The sequence below is a fragment of the Atheta coriaria genome, unplaced genomic scaffold (genome assembly GCF_025399875.1).
Source record: "Atheta coriaria isolate IRGN ID8LTWV9N9 unplaced genomic scaffold, Caltech_Dcor_3.1 hic_scaffold_9_pilon, whole genome shotgun sequence".
In the NCBI taxonomy this organism is placed as follows: domain Eukaryota; kingdom Metazoa; phylum Arthropoda; class Insecta; order Coleoptera; family Staphylinidae; genus Dalotia; species Dalotia coriaria.
Genome location: NW_027045451.1, coordinates 10729229 through 10742991, shown reverse-complemented (window position 1 = coordinate 10742991; position 13763 = coordinate 10729229). Strand labels below are relative to the sequence as shown.

Sequence of the window (13763 nt, the reverse complement as noted above, 5' to 3'; positions counted from 1 at the left end):
GTATGAATATATGATAAAAACGAATGGAAACAAAAGTTGGAAATTGATGTGATAAAACATTCGGGCGATGTTTCGCGGTAAATAAAACGCGGAAGGAGGAGGGCGTGTGCGTCGAGTGACAAGTAGTTCTCGCGCGGCATCCTAAAGGCGATAGCATATGCGTCGCGACGTCGAAATCCTCTCTATGTGCGTCGAGTAGAATATAGACGCCGCGCCGCCGCAGCCATCGCCGTGAGACAACCGCTAACCGGGCGGCGGGCGAATAAAGTTGATGTATTTATTTACTCACGGTTCGTTTGGTATTCCCCGACGTGACTGTCGTAATGATTGATGAATTTTCCTGAAAATAAGAAAAAAGGAATAGAAAATACTGATGGCAACGAGAAATTCCTGGAATACTAGCTGACTAGGTCAATACACGTGTAAAACGGTGAAAATAAATAGGCCATTAGAAATAGATTATACACCATCGTGTTTAATGAAATATTATTGCATTCATATTACATTCATATTAAGTATTAAGTGTGTCAAAACTTCGTTTGCACACTACCAGAAAGTGTAAAGTTATAAATGCATAAGAGACTGCTGAACCTGTAACTAAAACCCGTGACTAAAGTATTTTAGTCACAACTTTGGCCGTCCGTGATTTAAGTACCACTTTTTGTGCTTCAAAACCGTAGAAAAAGTGGTTTTTTAATGGCAAAATCAGAAAAAATATGTTGCTTTGCTAAAAATTGTTTTTTTACATTTATTGTACAATACACAAAATTCTTATTAATCGCTGTCAAATATAACCTAAAAAAACACGATAAAAGTGTTTTTGTTTTGTTTTGAGTGCTTTGAAAGTAAAATAAAAAAGTTTTTTCTATGATTGATTGCGTTCGTGGCTGATTGTAATAGTACGTTATTATTTCCATGTAACAACAACAGTTTACAACATTCATTGATAAAAATTAAGAACATGAAGTATTTTTTCCAGGAACTTGTGAAAAAATTCCATTACAGTCAATTTCTCAAGTGAAAAAAACCGTCAAGACATAAACATGAAACGCAGACAATGCAAACATCGACTAAACATCGTAAAATTGATTTCTAACAAACAACTTGGATATTTCCAAGAAACGTCAAATAATAACCGTGTCTTCAAGAAAAAGTGTTATCAACTATCATGGAAGATAACTAGTGATTATGTAAGAATAACATCGGAATACTGTCAATTTAACTCTAATGCTATTATTATACATTTATAAAACGCAAGAAAAACAACTTTGTGAAGGAAAAAATAGTAAATAAAATGATAAATGGAAATGAATGCCAGGCCGCGGTGTAATCAGTCACAAATCACAACAATTTTTTTATTTGTGTCGATGCCGATGGTGGAAACGTCGGAAACGAACGGAAAGTCAGCTCAAACGAAGTCAAGTCAAGTCAAGTCAATATTCCGGGAAGTTATTTCACGATTATAGCTCGATACTTTTGATTTGTGTGCTTGTCGGGTTGTTTTTCTTTTCTTTTTTTCTATACGAAGGTAGGCGCGGGCACGTGCGACCTGCTTCGTGGATAATTTTGACGGATTTCGATTAGATAGCACATTTTACCGAAAACGATTTATTCGATATCGAAACCCCAAAACACGAAACACGATTAAATTTATATTTACGTAAAATAATTTTTAGTTACACTCTTTGGGTGTACCGAGCATGTCATGTTATAATATTTTCATTAATATGAATGGTGGAGGCGCCGGTGATGTAGGTACAGGCGCCTCCACCATCAACACCCACAACACCAGGCTCGAGATGTCAGCGTCACGACGTGACATGACTCACACGAGTTGAAGCTCTTGAAAACATTTATATACAGTGTGTTTGTGTTTGCACGCACACACGAATAATAATAATGCGCATTTTGTGTTTATGTGAGTGTGCAATGGTGGATTTTATGTTTTGTGTGAAATAGCACACCCATTACCTCCAAATTACATAAGTGTGTTTGCAGCCAGTCAAATTGAAGGACTTCAGGACTACAACCCCGCGGCTCACATACGCCATTGCCGCGTGCTGTTGTATTGTACGTTGTGTGACATTGTGTCATGTATTGTCGCGATGTGTCGTGTTCGCCAAAGCGGTCGTAACGTAAGAATGCAGCACAAGGAATAGTCCGCGGGATGTGTCGCCTGCGGAGAAGGCGAGGCGGGATTGGAGCAGCGAAATTAAAGCAAACACTTCGGGAGGACGCGCCGAAGACAGGAAACACGAGGAGACAATTATTGCACGCGTGTAATTTCCCATTTCCTCAACGTACACACACGTACCTACATATTTACGTGTCACTGCCAGATGACATGCACTGCCATCTAGTGGATAATAGCGCATAATAGACATTTTGAAATGCGGAAATTATGCGCGGAGTGTAAACTTTAGTTTATAATTAAGTTTCTTGATGAAATCATTAAATTGGCGTGTTTTTTAAAGTGTTTTTTGGAGGTTAATGTCGGTGTAGATGTGTGTTCGGATGGGTGCAGGTTTAGATGCTTGACGTTTGGGTTTTACGAGGCTCGCTTACGAGTTGATGACGACCGGAATGCAATTCTTTTACGACTCCAAATGGCGCCGCTCGTTTCCGCAAAAACCAACTCGCTTTTACTCATCTACCATTCCGCCGTTTTATCATGCGCCATCTTTTTGATACTGATCTCGTTCTTATCGAATCGTGAAATGAAAACTATTAAATACACAGCATAAACAAAGCCATTAAACCTGCAAAATAAAATATTATAGCTACTGTGCAATAACTGCAGATTAACACTTTTAAAATAAATTTAAAAAAGTGTTGATTAATATAAAATTATGAGTTGAATATTGGGATGTGTTGGTTGATGTGCGATGAGCGATGATCAAGAGCTGATGCGACATTAAACGGATGTGCTTTGCATTTTGCAATAGACGTCGCTTTGATCGCACGTAAAACACGATATGTGATAGATTATCGCGGCTTTTCCGCATTTCCCACCGAGGGTGCATTAAATTAACATCATAGATTCGTGACGGTCGTGTTTGGGCATTTGCATCATGAATTAACACCAAGTTAAGCCCAAAATCAACTTAAATTAACGATAAATTAATATTTCTATTGTTTTGTAACAAGAGAAGAAAATTATTGAAGTGTCTTCTCAATCTAAGACATTTTGCGATGACAGAGGAAAAGCTCCAAAAGCCGGGAACACTTTATTGCGCCGCTATATATCCCGTATATTTCTTAAGAAGTTTTGCGGGATTTCCTGATTGAATTAGTTATTTTGAGGTTAGCATCGAATTTCCTCGCCCGCACTCTGCGCGCTTTTTCGATCGGGCCAGCAGTCCCCGCATAGCAACTTTCTCGGTCGACGGAGGGTCCGAACACTTCAACAAGAAGAAAAAAAAAACACAGTTTCGAGTTCTCAGTTCGTCAGAGTTGTGAGTTGGAGTTGTTTCGTGCAGACATCAATACAGTTAATATTAAGTCCGCCTTAAGAGAAAAAAAAACGAAGAAAAGTGGAGGCGAGCGACTTGGATTCGATATTTTTTTATTACTACGGTGTAGTTTTACCGACAAGGCAACACAATCGACCTGAATCACCCGAATGGCGTTAAACAAAAAAAAACAACGAAAAGAGATTGATTAATCATAAAACACCTCAAAACTTGATACTAAACTATAACGCGCTGATAGAACGCGCCGAATTTGCGATTGTTTCAATTTCTCTCGTGAACAAAGCGATTAAAACCACCCGGCAATTAGCAATTACACTTCGATGAGAGATAAGCACCCGAAACGTGTTTCCAACGAGTTGAATTCCAGCGTGAAATCGAAGCGATTGCTAAGTTTTAATTGAAAGAAAAATGAACTTATGTTTGTTAGATTAATCAGGCTTCGGCATCAGCATCTGCGCAGAAATCCATACTCGCGGCGTTTAACCTACTTAAAGAAACTTCTTTACTATTTCTCCAGTTTGGGTTATATTCAGTGCACTACCAATTTACAATCGATTCCGGTAGAGGAAGTGTGTTGTCGGATTGAAGTATTTTAAGTTTCTCCTTCGACTTTAGCTTCGACTTCGCTTGGAATCTTCCAACAGGTTCGACCGATTTAAACTCACGCTCTCGTCGATTCTACAATTTGCGGAATGCTTGTGTAATTGTGCACTCGATGTACATGTGCAGCGCAGATGTTTTATCGCGGCTATAAGCAATTCGACGAACCAACGGGAATTTCCCCTATAAGATTTTCAGAATTTCCACGTTTAACACTGCTAACTACACTTTACGCTGCTTGTTTAACGAGTAGTGCGGTTGAACTAATCGAAAAGTGATCATGTTAATAGATACTAAAAATAAGCGCCATCTGTAAATCAATAGTTTTTACTTTTTAGCTTTTTTAATGGTTTTAACGTTTTTATATAAAAAACTTAAAGCCGTAGTCATTGAATATGTTGTAGAAGAGGCTTAAGAAGTTACACATTGTACGCGATGAGCAGATTATCCAATTATGCTAATTTTTCCGGTTTTGCGCGCGCGTCAGCACGAGCGCGCGAAATGAAGCTGCACTCATGTGAGCGTCGAAAAAAAGTGATACGCCCAAGGAAAACAGGATAAACGCCGGATTGCCATGGCGTCGAGGCGACGAAGCGTTTCAGTCGAGTGTCGAGTGGATTGCTCTCGTTGTGCACTACTCCACTCGGTGTACCCGGATTTACAAGATTTAGAGCAAGTTGATGATGGAGTCTCGGCTAAATTTCTGCATGAATAAATTTCGGAGAAGTTGTTACTTAAATTGTGCTTTAAAATGCACTTAATCTGAAGACGGCGACAATTCCAAACTAATGCATACGTGGAAAGCACGTTTTAATCATGCAAATACCCTATTACAAGATACAATATGAATAAAGTTGATTATTTATAATTTATAATGCAACAATGACAGCATATTTTCGTGTCGCAAACATGTCGCGCATTATGTCATGTCGGCGCCGTGTCGGCGGTGAGGAATTAATAATTAAAAGTACGTGTTTATCGAGGTGGGTTGTTGTTGTTGTTGTTTTTTCTTTTTCGCTGCGCTAAACTTCAAATTAGTTTTCCGACCGTTCGCCACCCTCGGGTGTGTTTCCAGCGAGGGACTGGCAAGTTAATGTTCTCCATAACTCGACACACCGATGCGTGTCGCGGTTTATTGAACGTCCCGGCCGCCCGCCCGAAAAACGCGTCCGACACGCGAAAAAATTAAAATGTAAAGAGCGAAAGCCCCGGCGAAGAAAAATTACCGTATCGCGTGCGTTCGTGTTCGACACCGCCAACGGATTTTCCAATAATGTCTGCGAACAACAGCGTTCCGTCCGTTTTTTTCCGGCGGGGTAAATTTGCGTCGGTGTATGCGCTCGCGCGGCGACAACCCGACAACCCAACGAGCCGATGGACAAGGTTAAAATATTTTCACATTTTCCACCATCAGGGTGGGGAGTTTTTTTCACTACGACACGAACAAAGTAGAATTTATTACGTTTTAATGCACTTTGGAAATTTTTAATATCATTTTCGGCTCGTTTTCTTTTATTAGGAAATCTGTCGTCGGAATTAGCAAAAAAAAAATTACGACGTATAAATACTGATTTTTTGTGTCCGAAAAAAGTAAAATTACTTTTGTAAAAAATTCAATCACATTGTAAAAATGTAATTTTTAAATTTTTCCACGTAAAAAGTAAAAAATTTAAATTTAACATATTTTTTCAATTCATTTTAAATTTAAATAACACCGCAACTTTAAGAGATTGTATTTTTAATTTAATGTGCTTTAGTTTTGTGCTCATTTCTTTAATATTTTTGCTTGTGGATTTCTTATCGAAGTTGGTTTCGCAACTTGCATAAAATTTCCGCATCCGGTTGTCTCGTTCGCGGATACTTTATATTTTCAGCTGCGAAAAAGTTTGCGCCCTCGACGAGTTGTCGTTTGGGCGATGCACAGAAACATTCGATTCGTTGCGATTCGCCCCCGATTGCGAAGCGGGAAAATCGACGAAAATTATGCATTCCATATAGGTTTCAACAAGTTTAACGTTGAAGTAAGAGAAAAAAATAACTGAAACGCAAGCACGAAGTAGAATCAACTCGAAAACTTGAACAACTCGAACAACCGGAATACTTTTCTTTATTCTTCGGTCGGAATATTTGATTTCCAGATGCATACAAATATTCAACATTTCTACTCTCGAGAAAAAAAAAACAATATTTTGAATGAAGAGAAATTTGTGAACACATTTCCAGGCTGCAAATGTTAATTAATGCAATGCAAATGTGTACCTAATGTGTGGGCACATCATCAAGGAAATTTCAGCGTTTCCAGCTCACTCTGAAAGGGTTAAAAGGCTAAATTTGCATGCCATTAGACCCCGAAAAGAGAGCAGAAAAAAAAACGCATTCACTCGCAACATTATTGAAAGCCGCTACACGCTGTTGACGGTACATTCGTTTGTAATGCACCACCTACGACGTGTGCGAGTGGAAATGCGAAAGTTAAAAAGTTTCGCCCCGGTTCTCGCACATATTTTAAATATTTCGCGTGCGCCGCTCGTTTCATCTAGTTGCCGACACCGCCGGCCAAAAAGTCGCCCAAAAGTCGAAGTGAAAAGTTAACCTGCACGAGGTTCAAATATCCGCACACGCTCAATATTCCAACACAACATTTTTACACCGTGTAGAGAAATACAAAATAGTTGCTCAGCTTGCACATTCCGCGCGCTGGAATAAAATTTCCGCGCGGCGACAATTCGAAAGTTATGCAAATGCATAATGAGTTTTGCTTAAGCTCGAAAATCGCCGTAGCATCGCGACGTGTGCGGAAACGGCGAATCGTCGGTCGAGTTAGAAGACACGTAAAGGTTTTCCGCGCGGTGGGTTTTCCGGCAGCAGCAGCGACTTGTTGTTATTCGCACTCGTTTTGCGTGTGAAACCGCATTGCCCACCGGGCTGGGCTGGGTCTCAGGTCGGCGGCGCCAGCGGAAAATATGTAAATAAGAATTTTGATAAAACAAATATTTTCTTTCGTGCCGTTTATGTACGAGTTTGCACCACTTTTGCGCTCAAAGAGTTGCCGCGACCCCGGAGAACGTGTGCTAAGTTATTCTATAAATACCAGGCGATGTTGTTACGGCCTCGGCCTGGCTAAACGAGAACAAACTGTTGCAAAGAGCAAATAGTAAATAATAAATACGATAACGAAACGAAGCGGTACTCGCGGCGGAAAATCATGTTTAAGACTTGAAAAACACAAAATAAAAAAATTAATGAATTTATAATTTTTGCATGGAAAGAAAACTTACAAATGTGCTTTTATTACTTAGCGAAAGACAAAAAAATTAATCATTTAAATTTTATACAATATAAAGCTAATTTTCGCTTCGCTAAGACTTTGAATCGAAAACTTTGAAATGCGTCGTCAAATGAAATTCTCTTTCAAAACATCTTTTGATGAAACGTCTCATCGGCCGCTTTTTTCATCGCGTTTTTTTTTTAATTTGCAAGTGGATTTTTATCGTTTGCATGATGAAACCACCTCGGTGAAGTATTCCGATTGAATTGAATGCGTTGCCGATGTCGAAACGAGAAGCACCACCCGCCGAATCAATTCCGTTTTGGAATATTTAATGAAACGCGCGGCGGCGCGCCTGTTTTGTCGATAAGAAACCGCATATTTTGCCATGTTTTGATGCCCTGCTATTTTCTCCAACCACCCAACTCCTCGCTGTCTATATTCTATAACATAACAAAAACGACCAAACCGAAGAAGCAAAAAAAAAGACACAACACGTAAAAAGTTTGTTCTGTGATGTTATAGCGTGCAAAGTGTCTTCGGTCGCTTTGTGCTTTCATTTTCATTTTGCAATCGCGTGACAAGCAGCATTACGGGCTCGGGAGGTTGCTCTCCAAACATCGACAAGACTGTGTTACACATGTCATGACAAATTGCACTGAAAACAGACTTTCAAGCAAAGAAAAAAATTAAATTATATCTAAAGATTCTTAATATATTATGTCATATTTCCTACATTTTTTGAACGTCTTGAATGTCAGGTTGAATTCTATGGAGTTTTAAGTGGAAAAATTTAATAGAATTTTCGTCAACTTTAAGAAAAATGTAACAAGATGAGAAAATATGTGTACTAAGTGTGGCTGACGTTTTAAAAGTGCAAAATGATGATGAAAATCATCATAGAATATTTCGTTAGAGGGTTTTCCTTGCTGCTGCGAGATGAACGATTAAATGACACAACGAAACAACTTAATCAACACAGAATACACGACGCTGGTGCATTGTGCAGCAAGATTTTGTCCCCCAGCGGCAAAAAACAAGCAGTATCCAGCTCGTCGGACGGTTCTTATCCGCTCGTTGGCCGCTTGATTTCGGTATCCGGAAGGGAAGGCGTCCGGGAGCAATTTCGTCGAAATTACTCGTCGCCGGGCGAGTCCGGCAAAAAATACTCAAGTCATATGTATGTAATAAGGGTGAAGCCCACATTTCACCGCGCCGAACGAAGGAACATTTGATGCTGGGACTAAGACAAGGCGTCCTGTCGGGAAAATCGAGTCGAAAAGCCGGATCGTTGGGCAAAGATGCACGAACAGAGAGGAATGGGGGAGGCGGGGAAGTTGTTCGGACAGAAACCGAGCGTGCTGATATCGCCGCCGCCTCCGCCGCTTGTGAATTTCGGGCGCACGAGGGCATAATATTCGCGCTCGGCTTGCCGCCGAACATCCGCCGTCTTGATGGAATCTCACGGCCGACTTGTTTTATTTAAATGCTAAGATAAATCGCCATGCTCCCGCGATACGCACGATACAAGTTGAAATCTCTAGATCTCTCAACCTGAAGGAAATCAATAAAAAAGCTTCACCGCGAATTATCGCAAAAATGAAACAAAAATGTCTTCTTCATCATAACTGCTACTTCAATAAATAAAAATTATTTTTACCAAAATGTAATTTAATGCAAACAGCAATTATTCCACTTGCATTGTTTTCGGTAATTAATTCACGTGACGGCAACCAAACATACCATGAATGTATACCAGAAATGCATGTTTGGTTGCATACATTGCATGTATGCTTTTATTTTGCAAACATAGTGCTGTAAGTGCGAGATGATGAAATAGAGCAGCAAAGTTACGCTGGAAAGTAAGAAAACAAAGACTAAACTCAGCGTGGCATCATGTCATACAACGAGAAAATGTAAGCAGAATGCAAATTCGTATAGCAAGTCGAACGTGAATGGAAACAGGCACGCTGAACACGGAAATTAAAAAGTTCGCTCGAATGTGAAAAGCAAATCGAATTTTATTTGTTTTTCTTTGCGAATATCTTCATTTCTATGAGCATAATGAAACAACTTGCAAACACAAAAAATTATTTTCGGAAATAATCATTAAAGGCGCAGTTTAAATATCGCGACAGTAAAATAAATATAATTTTCTGTAATTACCTTTTCAGTTATATAAATAGACGCTTTGAAAATTATGAGTTTTTCAGTAAATAACGCCTGCCATATGCCTTATCATTATTGCATTTATTGCTCTGTGCAGTAGACTATCAAAGTCGTTTACTAAAAAGCATACGTGTTATCAGAAATATGGCGTCCTGCTTTTCAACACCCGCAAAAAACGTAAACTCTGATAAACCTTTACGAGCATTCTTTATGTGCAAATAAAATTATTAATATTAAATCGAGGTTAAATATTTTTGAGCACGCCATGTGGAATTTTATTGTCGAGTCGAAAAATCCGTGTCATTATTTATGTTTCCGGTGCCGGAAAAGAAGTGCTCAGTTGACCCGGCTGGGTAGCACAAAAAATTCCAGCTGAGAAAAAAAACTGCATGGAAGGAAAGACCAAAAGCAAGGAGACGAAGCAGAGAGGAAAAGTTATGAAATTTTAATGCTGGCTGCGATAAATGCGGCCCGCAATCCGCTGGAAATTGTACAAATGTTCCCCGGGAACAACATATTTTCAATCAGGCCATCGCAGTGAGTGGATTGTGTGCGAATCGAAAACTGGGTCGATGGAAAATCAAAACATCACACGAATCACTCCAATCAAAAGAATTTTGTTCGGTAATATCAAAAAACAGTTGGGTGCAAAATGCGCCAAAGGGGATAAATATTAATCCCAAGTCGACAATATGACATACTGTCATTTTTCTCATTTTGCTTTCGGGTATTTTACGGGCTCAGCCCGCGTGACGACCGCATCGACCCATCAGCATTAACGCAATTTATGCCATTTTAAAGTGTCACTTTTTGGCGGCCATATGAAAATTTATATTCTATTTACACTGCGAAATTAAGTGTATTGTTAATAGCTCTCTTCGGGAGACAGATGCGCGCCATGTTTGGTTTGGTTTAACAATGAATAAGTGCAAAACACGAGGGGCGCATTGTCGCCCGAATCAAAGTGCACCCTTGATGGATGTGATGTATGCGCACCCCGGCTTTGTGTGCTGTTTGCGTGTAATGCCTTCCATGCAATGTGTGTCCCTCAGGTGATATTACGTGCACCCCTAAAGAAGAAAAGACGAAAAGTAAACGATTAACTTTTTGACATCATAATCGACATCCACTGGATATTTTGATGCAAAAACACACTGTATATAAATGTATAGATGTCAATTGAAAACGTGACCGCCGCATTATGCGCACAACCCCCTGTGGAGTAGGATGGGCGCAAAAAATTTCACCTCTTGCAAAGGGGTGCGTTTTGTCCCGCATTTTACATTCATCACTCGGCAAATTGTCCGCCATACGTCTCGCCCGCTCGTCCGCATTCGTTTGTTTACGTCCCCGTATAGTTAATGCATGACCAGCGATGGCCACCGTCACCACCATGGTCTATAAATAATAAAAAATGAAAATTCACGGCACGCCACACGGCAGGACGTCAACGTTTTTGTCGCCTAGCACGCGGTCATTTCAACTGATTCAATTAATCTCCGAACGTTAGCTCTCCCTGGGTGCCACCAAGAGAGAATGAGGGTTTTCCGGGGTGGTTTTGGAAATTTACTCGGCCGATTCGTCATGAAAAGCGACGCCCGACGAGTTGTTGCAAACTTCAACCCACGGCCGAAATACGACGACTACCTTTCCGTCGTTGAATCTGTGTGTGAATACCCACAGCCAGGGTGGGTTGGGGATGTGTACATTATACGCCGACACGGAAACCGGAGCGCCACCGCCGCGCGGCGGCAAGAAAATAAGCGTCGCACCGTTGCGCAATTTGTATATACCCTCGGCCCGAATCTACATTTGTCGTGTGCGTTTTGCTCGTGTGCCTTGTTACGTTATTTGTTCGTTATTGTCAAGAGGAAGAGTCCTTTTCAGGGCGCTGGAAGATAATGCATGCGACGACTGCGAGCCGCATACACTGCACAGTGTAGAAAATAACGGCCTGTCAGTGGCCAACAATGGAAATCCGTTATCAGGAAATTAGCGCAATTAATCTGCGCCGCATGTTTTTTCCGTGCGCAATTTACCCGTAAACGTGCAGGTCGTGAGTTCATCATTCAACCCTCACACCACATCTCTGCAACAGGGTCACGAACGTGCCTTCGTAATGAATATAATTGTTTATTTGTGAAGAATTCCGTCGAAATTTGAACATTTCACAAGTTTTTAGAAACATTTGTAAATTACACGGGTTTAACTCAAATAAATGTTCATAGATGGCGTTATTTTAATTTATAAGCTATTCATTCCTAGAGCAGAACTCAAATAAATGCTTATAGATGGCGCTATTATAAACTATTTTAACCTAGATGGCATTCCTTGCAAATTATTGAGCAAACTCTGAAGAAATCTGTTTGAGATTCGTTCAGCGCCTGATCAAAATTCAAGTCATCGAGCTTCTTTGGTAGCGATTTTCATTTTCATTGTGAACTGGCATGCATGACGTTTTCCGAGCCGACGCGTCCGTCTTATTCCTGAGGCCCCGCGCGACGCCATCCGGACTTTCAAATCGTAGGGATTTTTATATAGAATACGTGACCGCACAATGTCGAATCGTAAATGCTCGGCGTGCGAAAAAATAAAAATCCGCCCGGCTGCCGCCGGCATACCAAAATCGGCGCCGATGATGAAAAGCGAGATGAAACATTCAACTCGACCCAGAAGCGCGCAAGCTGTTTCCCGGAAACTTGCCGTCCGATCGCGGATCGAAGACGGAATCAAAATGAAATTCTCCAAAACTGACCAGGAGTTTGGATATATACCAAGTGTTGGAAATAAATAAAATTATTTAGGTCGTTGGGTTGCATTGGAATTGACGCATATTTAACCAGTAATAATTCATGACTCTGATCTCCCACGAAGGAGGTGCTTGTTTTGATGTGGTAGTAAAGTTCCAACCCGTCCCGGAGCATTCATAAATCATCCCTTGGCGCAAGGTCGGGGATGGAAATCATTGCCCGAGATGTGTAAGATTCAGTAGATAATCGACTGACCGGTGTGTCCAAACCTCGAGGGTTGTGTGCAAGGTTGTCATCCAACACCTGTACAGGCACACTCATAAGATACAGCTTGACATTTATTGAAAGTATTGATTACGTTCGCGGGAGTCACCCGCGTCGCTGTCGGGCTTAATGCCACACCGCACCTTTTCGGATCAGCGCAAAGAACCTACAACCCAACCGAAACCCATTTACACGTAGTCATCCAGCCGTGTACCATCGGCGTGTATAGCCTTAATGCATTTTCGTCATTTGGTTCATTTTCAGCATGAAATATTGCATCATAATAATTAATTACTTCCTGTCTCGGGGAACTTTCCAGCTTGGACTTGACGCCCACCCACATAATCAAGTAGAAACCACCTCCCTGGAAGCAATTTTTGGAACGAGGTTTATGAGGATTAGTTTTGTTGGTGTCAAGGCCATGCGTGAAACGAAATTATCTTCATTAGCACGGAAACTAAACCAAACTAAGACCGGCGGTTCCTGCTGTACACATTATGCTTGCAAACCTTTTGGGGGATGAGGAAGTTTACGAGTTCATTCTTCATTCAAATTCATTCGAATATCACAGCCTCACGGCTCGTGATTTGGGTCGTCACTCGTCTTCAGCCTCGAGACACAGCAGCAGCAACGGACAAAATGTCAATGTTGATGAAGGTTTCGATGTATTAACGCAATTAGGCCGCGTACACAAGCCCACCCCGAACGGAAGCTGAGCAAACTCAATTAACGTGCGCACAGAAGACCAACTGCCGCAACAACCGCCCGCCGGCTGGTTGATACAGAGATCTGTTGGTCTCATGCAAACTCCACCGACGATAAGCACCCGCAAGACTTCATTTTGTCTTGGTGGAGAGAAATTTAGAAGAAAACCTAGGTCAATGGATTTCAATCCAGGTTACGATGCGATATTCAATTGAAAGCTGCTCGTTTATAACCTCGAATGTTTTCAGTTTGCTGATGTTATGCAATCCGTTGCGTCCGCTTTCCACACACCCATCACATCACGTCCGGGAATCCTTTAAACAATGTGTCGCCTCTGCCGCCCGTTGAATTTCAATTACGTTTTATACGTTTCGTTACATCTCTCCGGAGTTTCCCTCTGGCCTCCTCCCAGCAAGCAACTTTGCAGCAGGCCCGAGGTGGCAACAGCCGGCCATGACTAAGCCCATTCCTCTGGAAGCATCGATGACAAAATTCCGAACTGAGGTGGAGTAGAGATTGTGGAGTACCTTAGCA

The 13763-nt window shown here is 41.1% G+C and overlaps 1 protein-coding gene across 3 annotated transcripts in view; it reads right to left on the bottom strand.

Moving 5' to 3' along the window:
* The window catches only part of side-VI (sidestep VI), a 147041-nt gene that overhangs the window by 84520 nt on the left and 48758 nt on the right, over positions 1-13763 (bottom strand). For 2 of the 3 annotated variants that reach the window (XR_010549800.1, XM_065311879.1), the window contains exon 2: positions 290-340. The exons of the other annotated variant lie outside the window; for it this stretch is intronic. Coding sequence is in view for 1 of the 2 variants with exons in the window: in XM_065311879.1 (XP_065167951.1) it covers positions 290-340 (51 nt within the window). In the remaining variant the exon portion in view is untranslated. The remainder of the gene's footprint in view (positions 1-289; positions 341-13763) is intronic. 3 annotated transcript variants of the gene reach the window in all.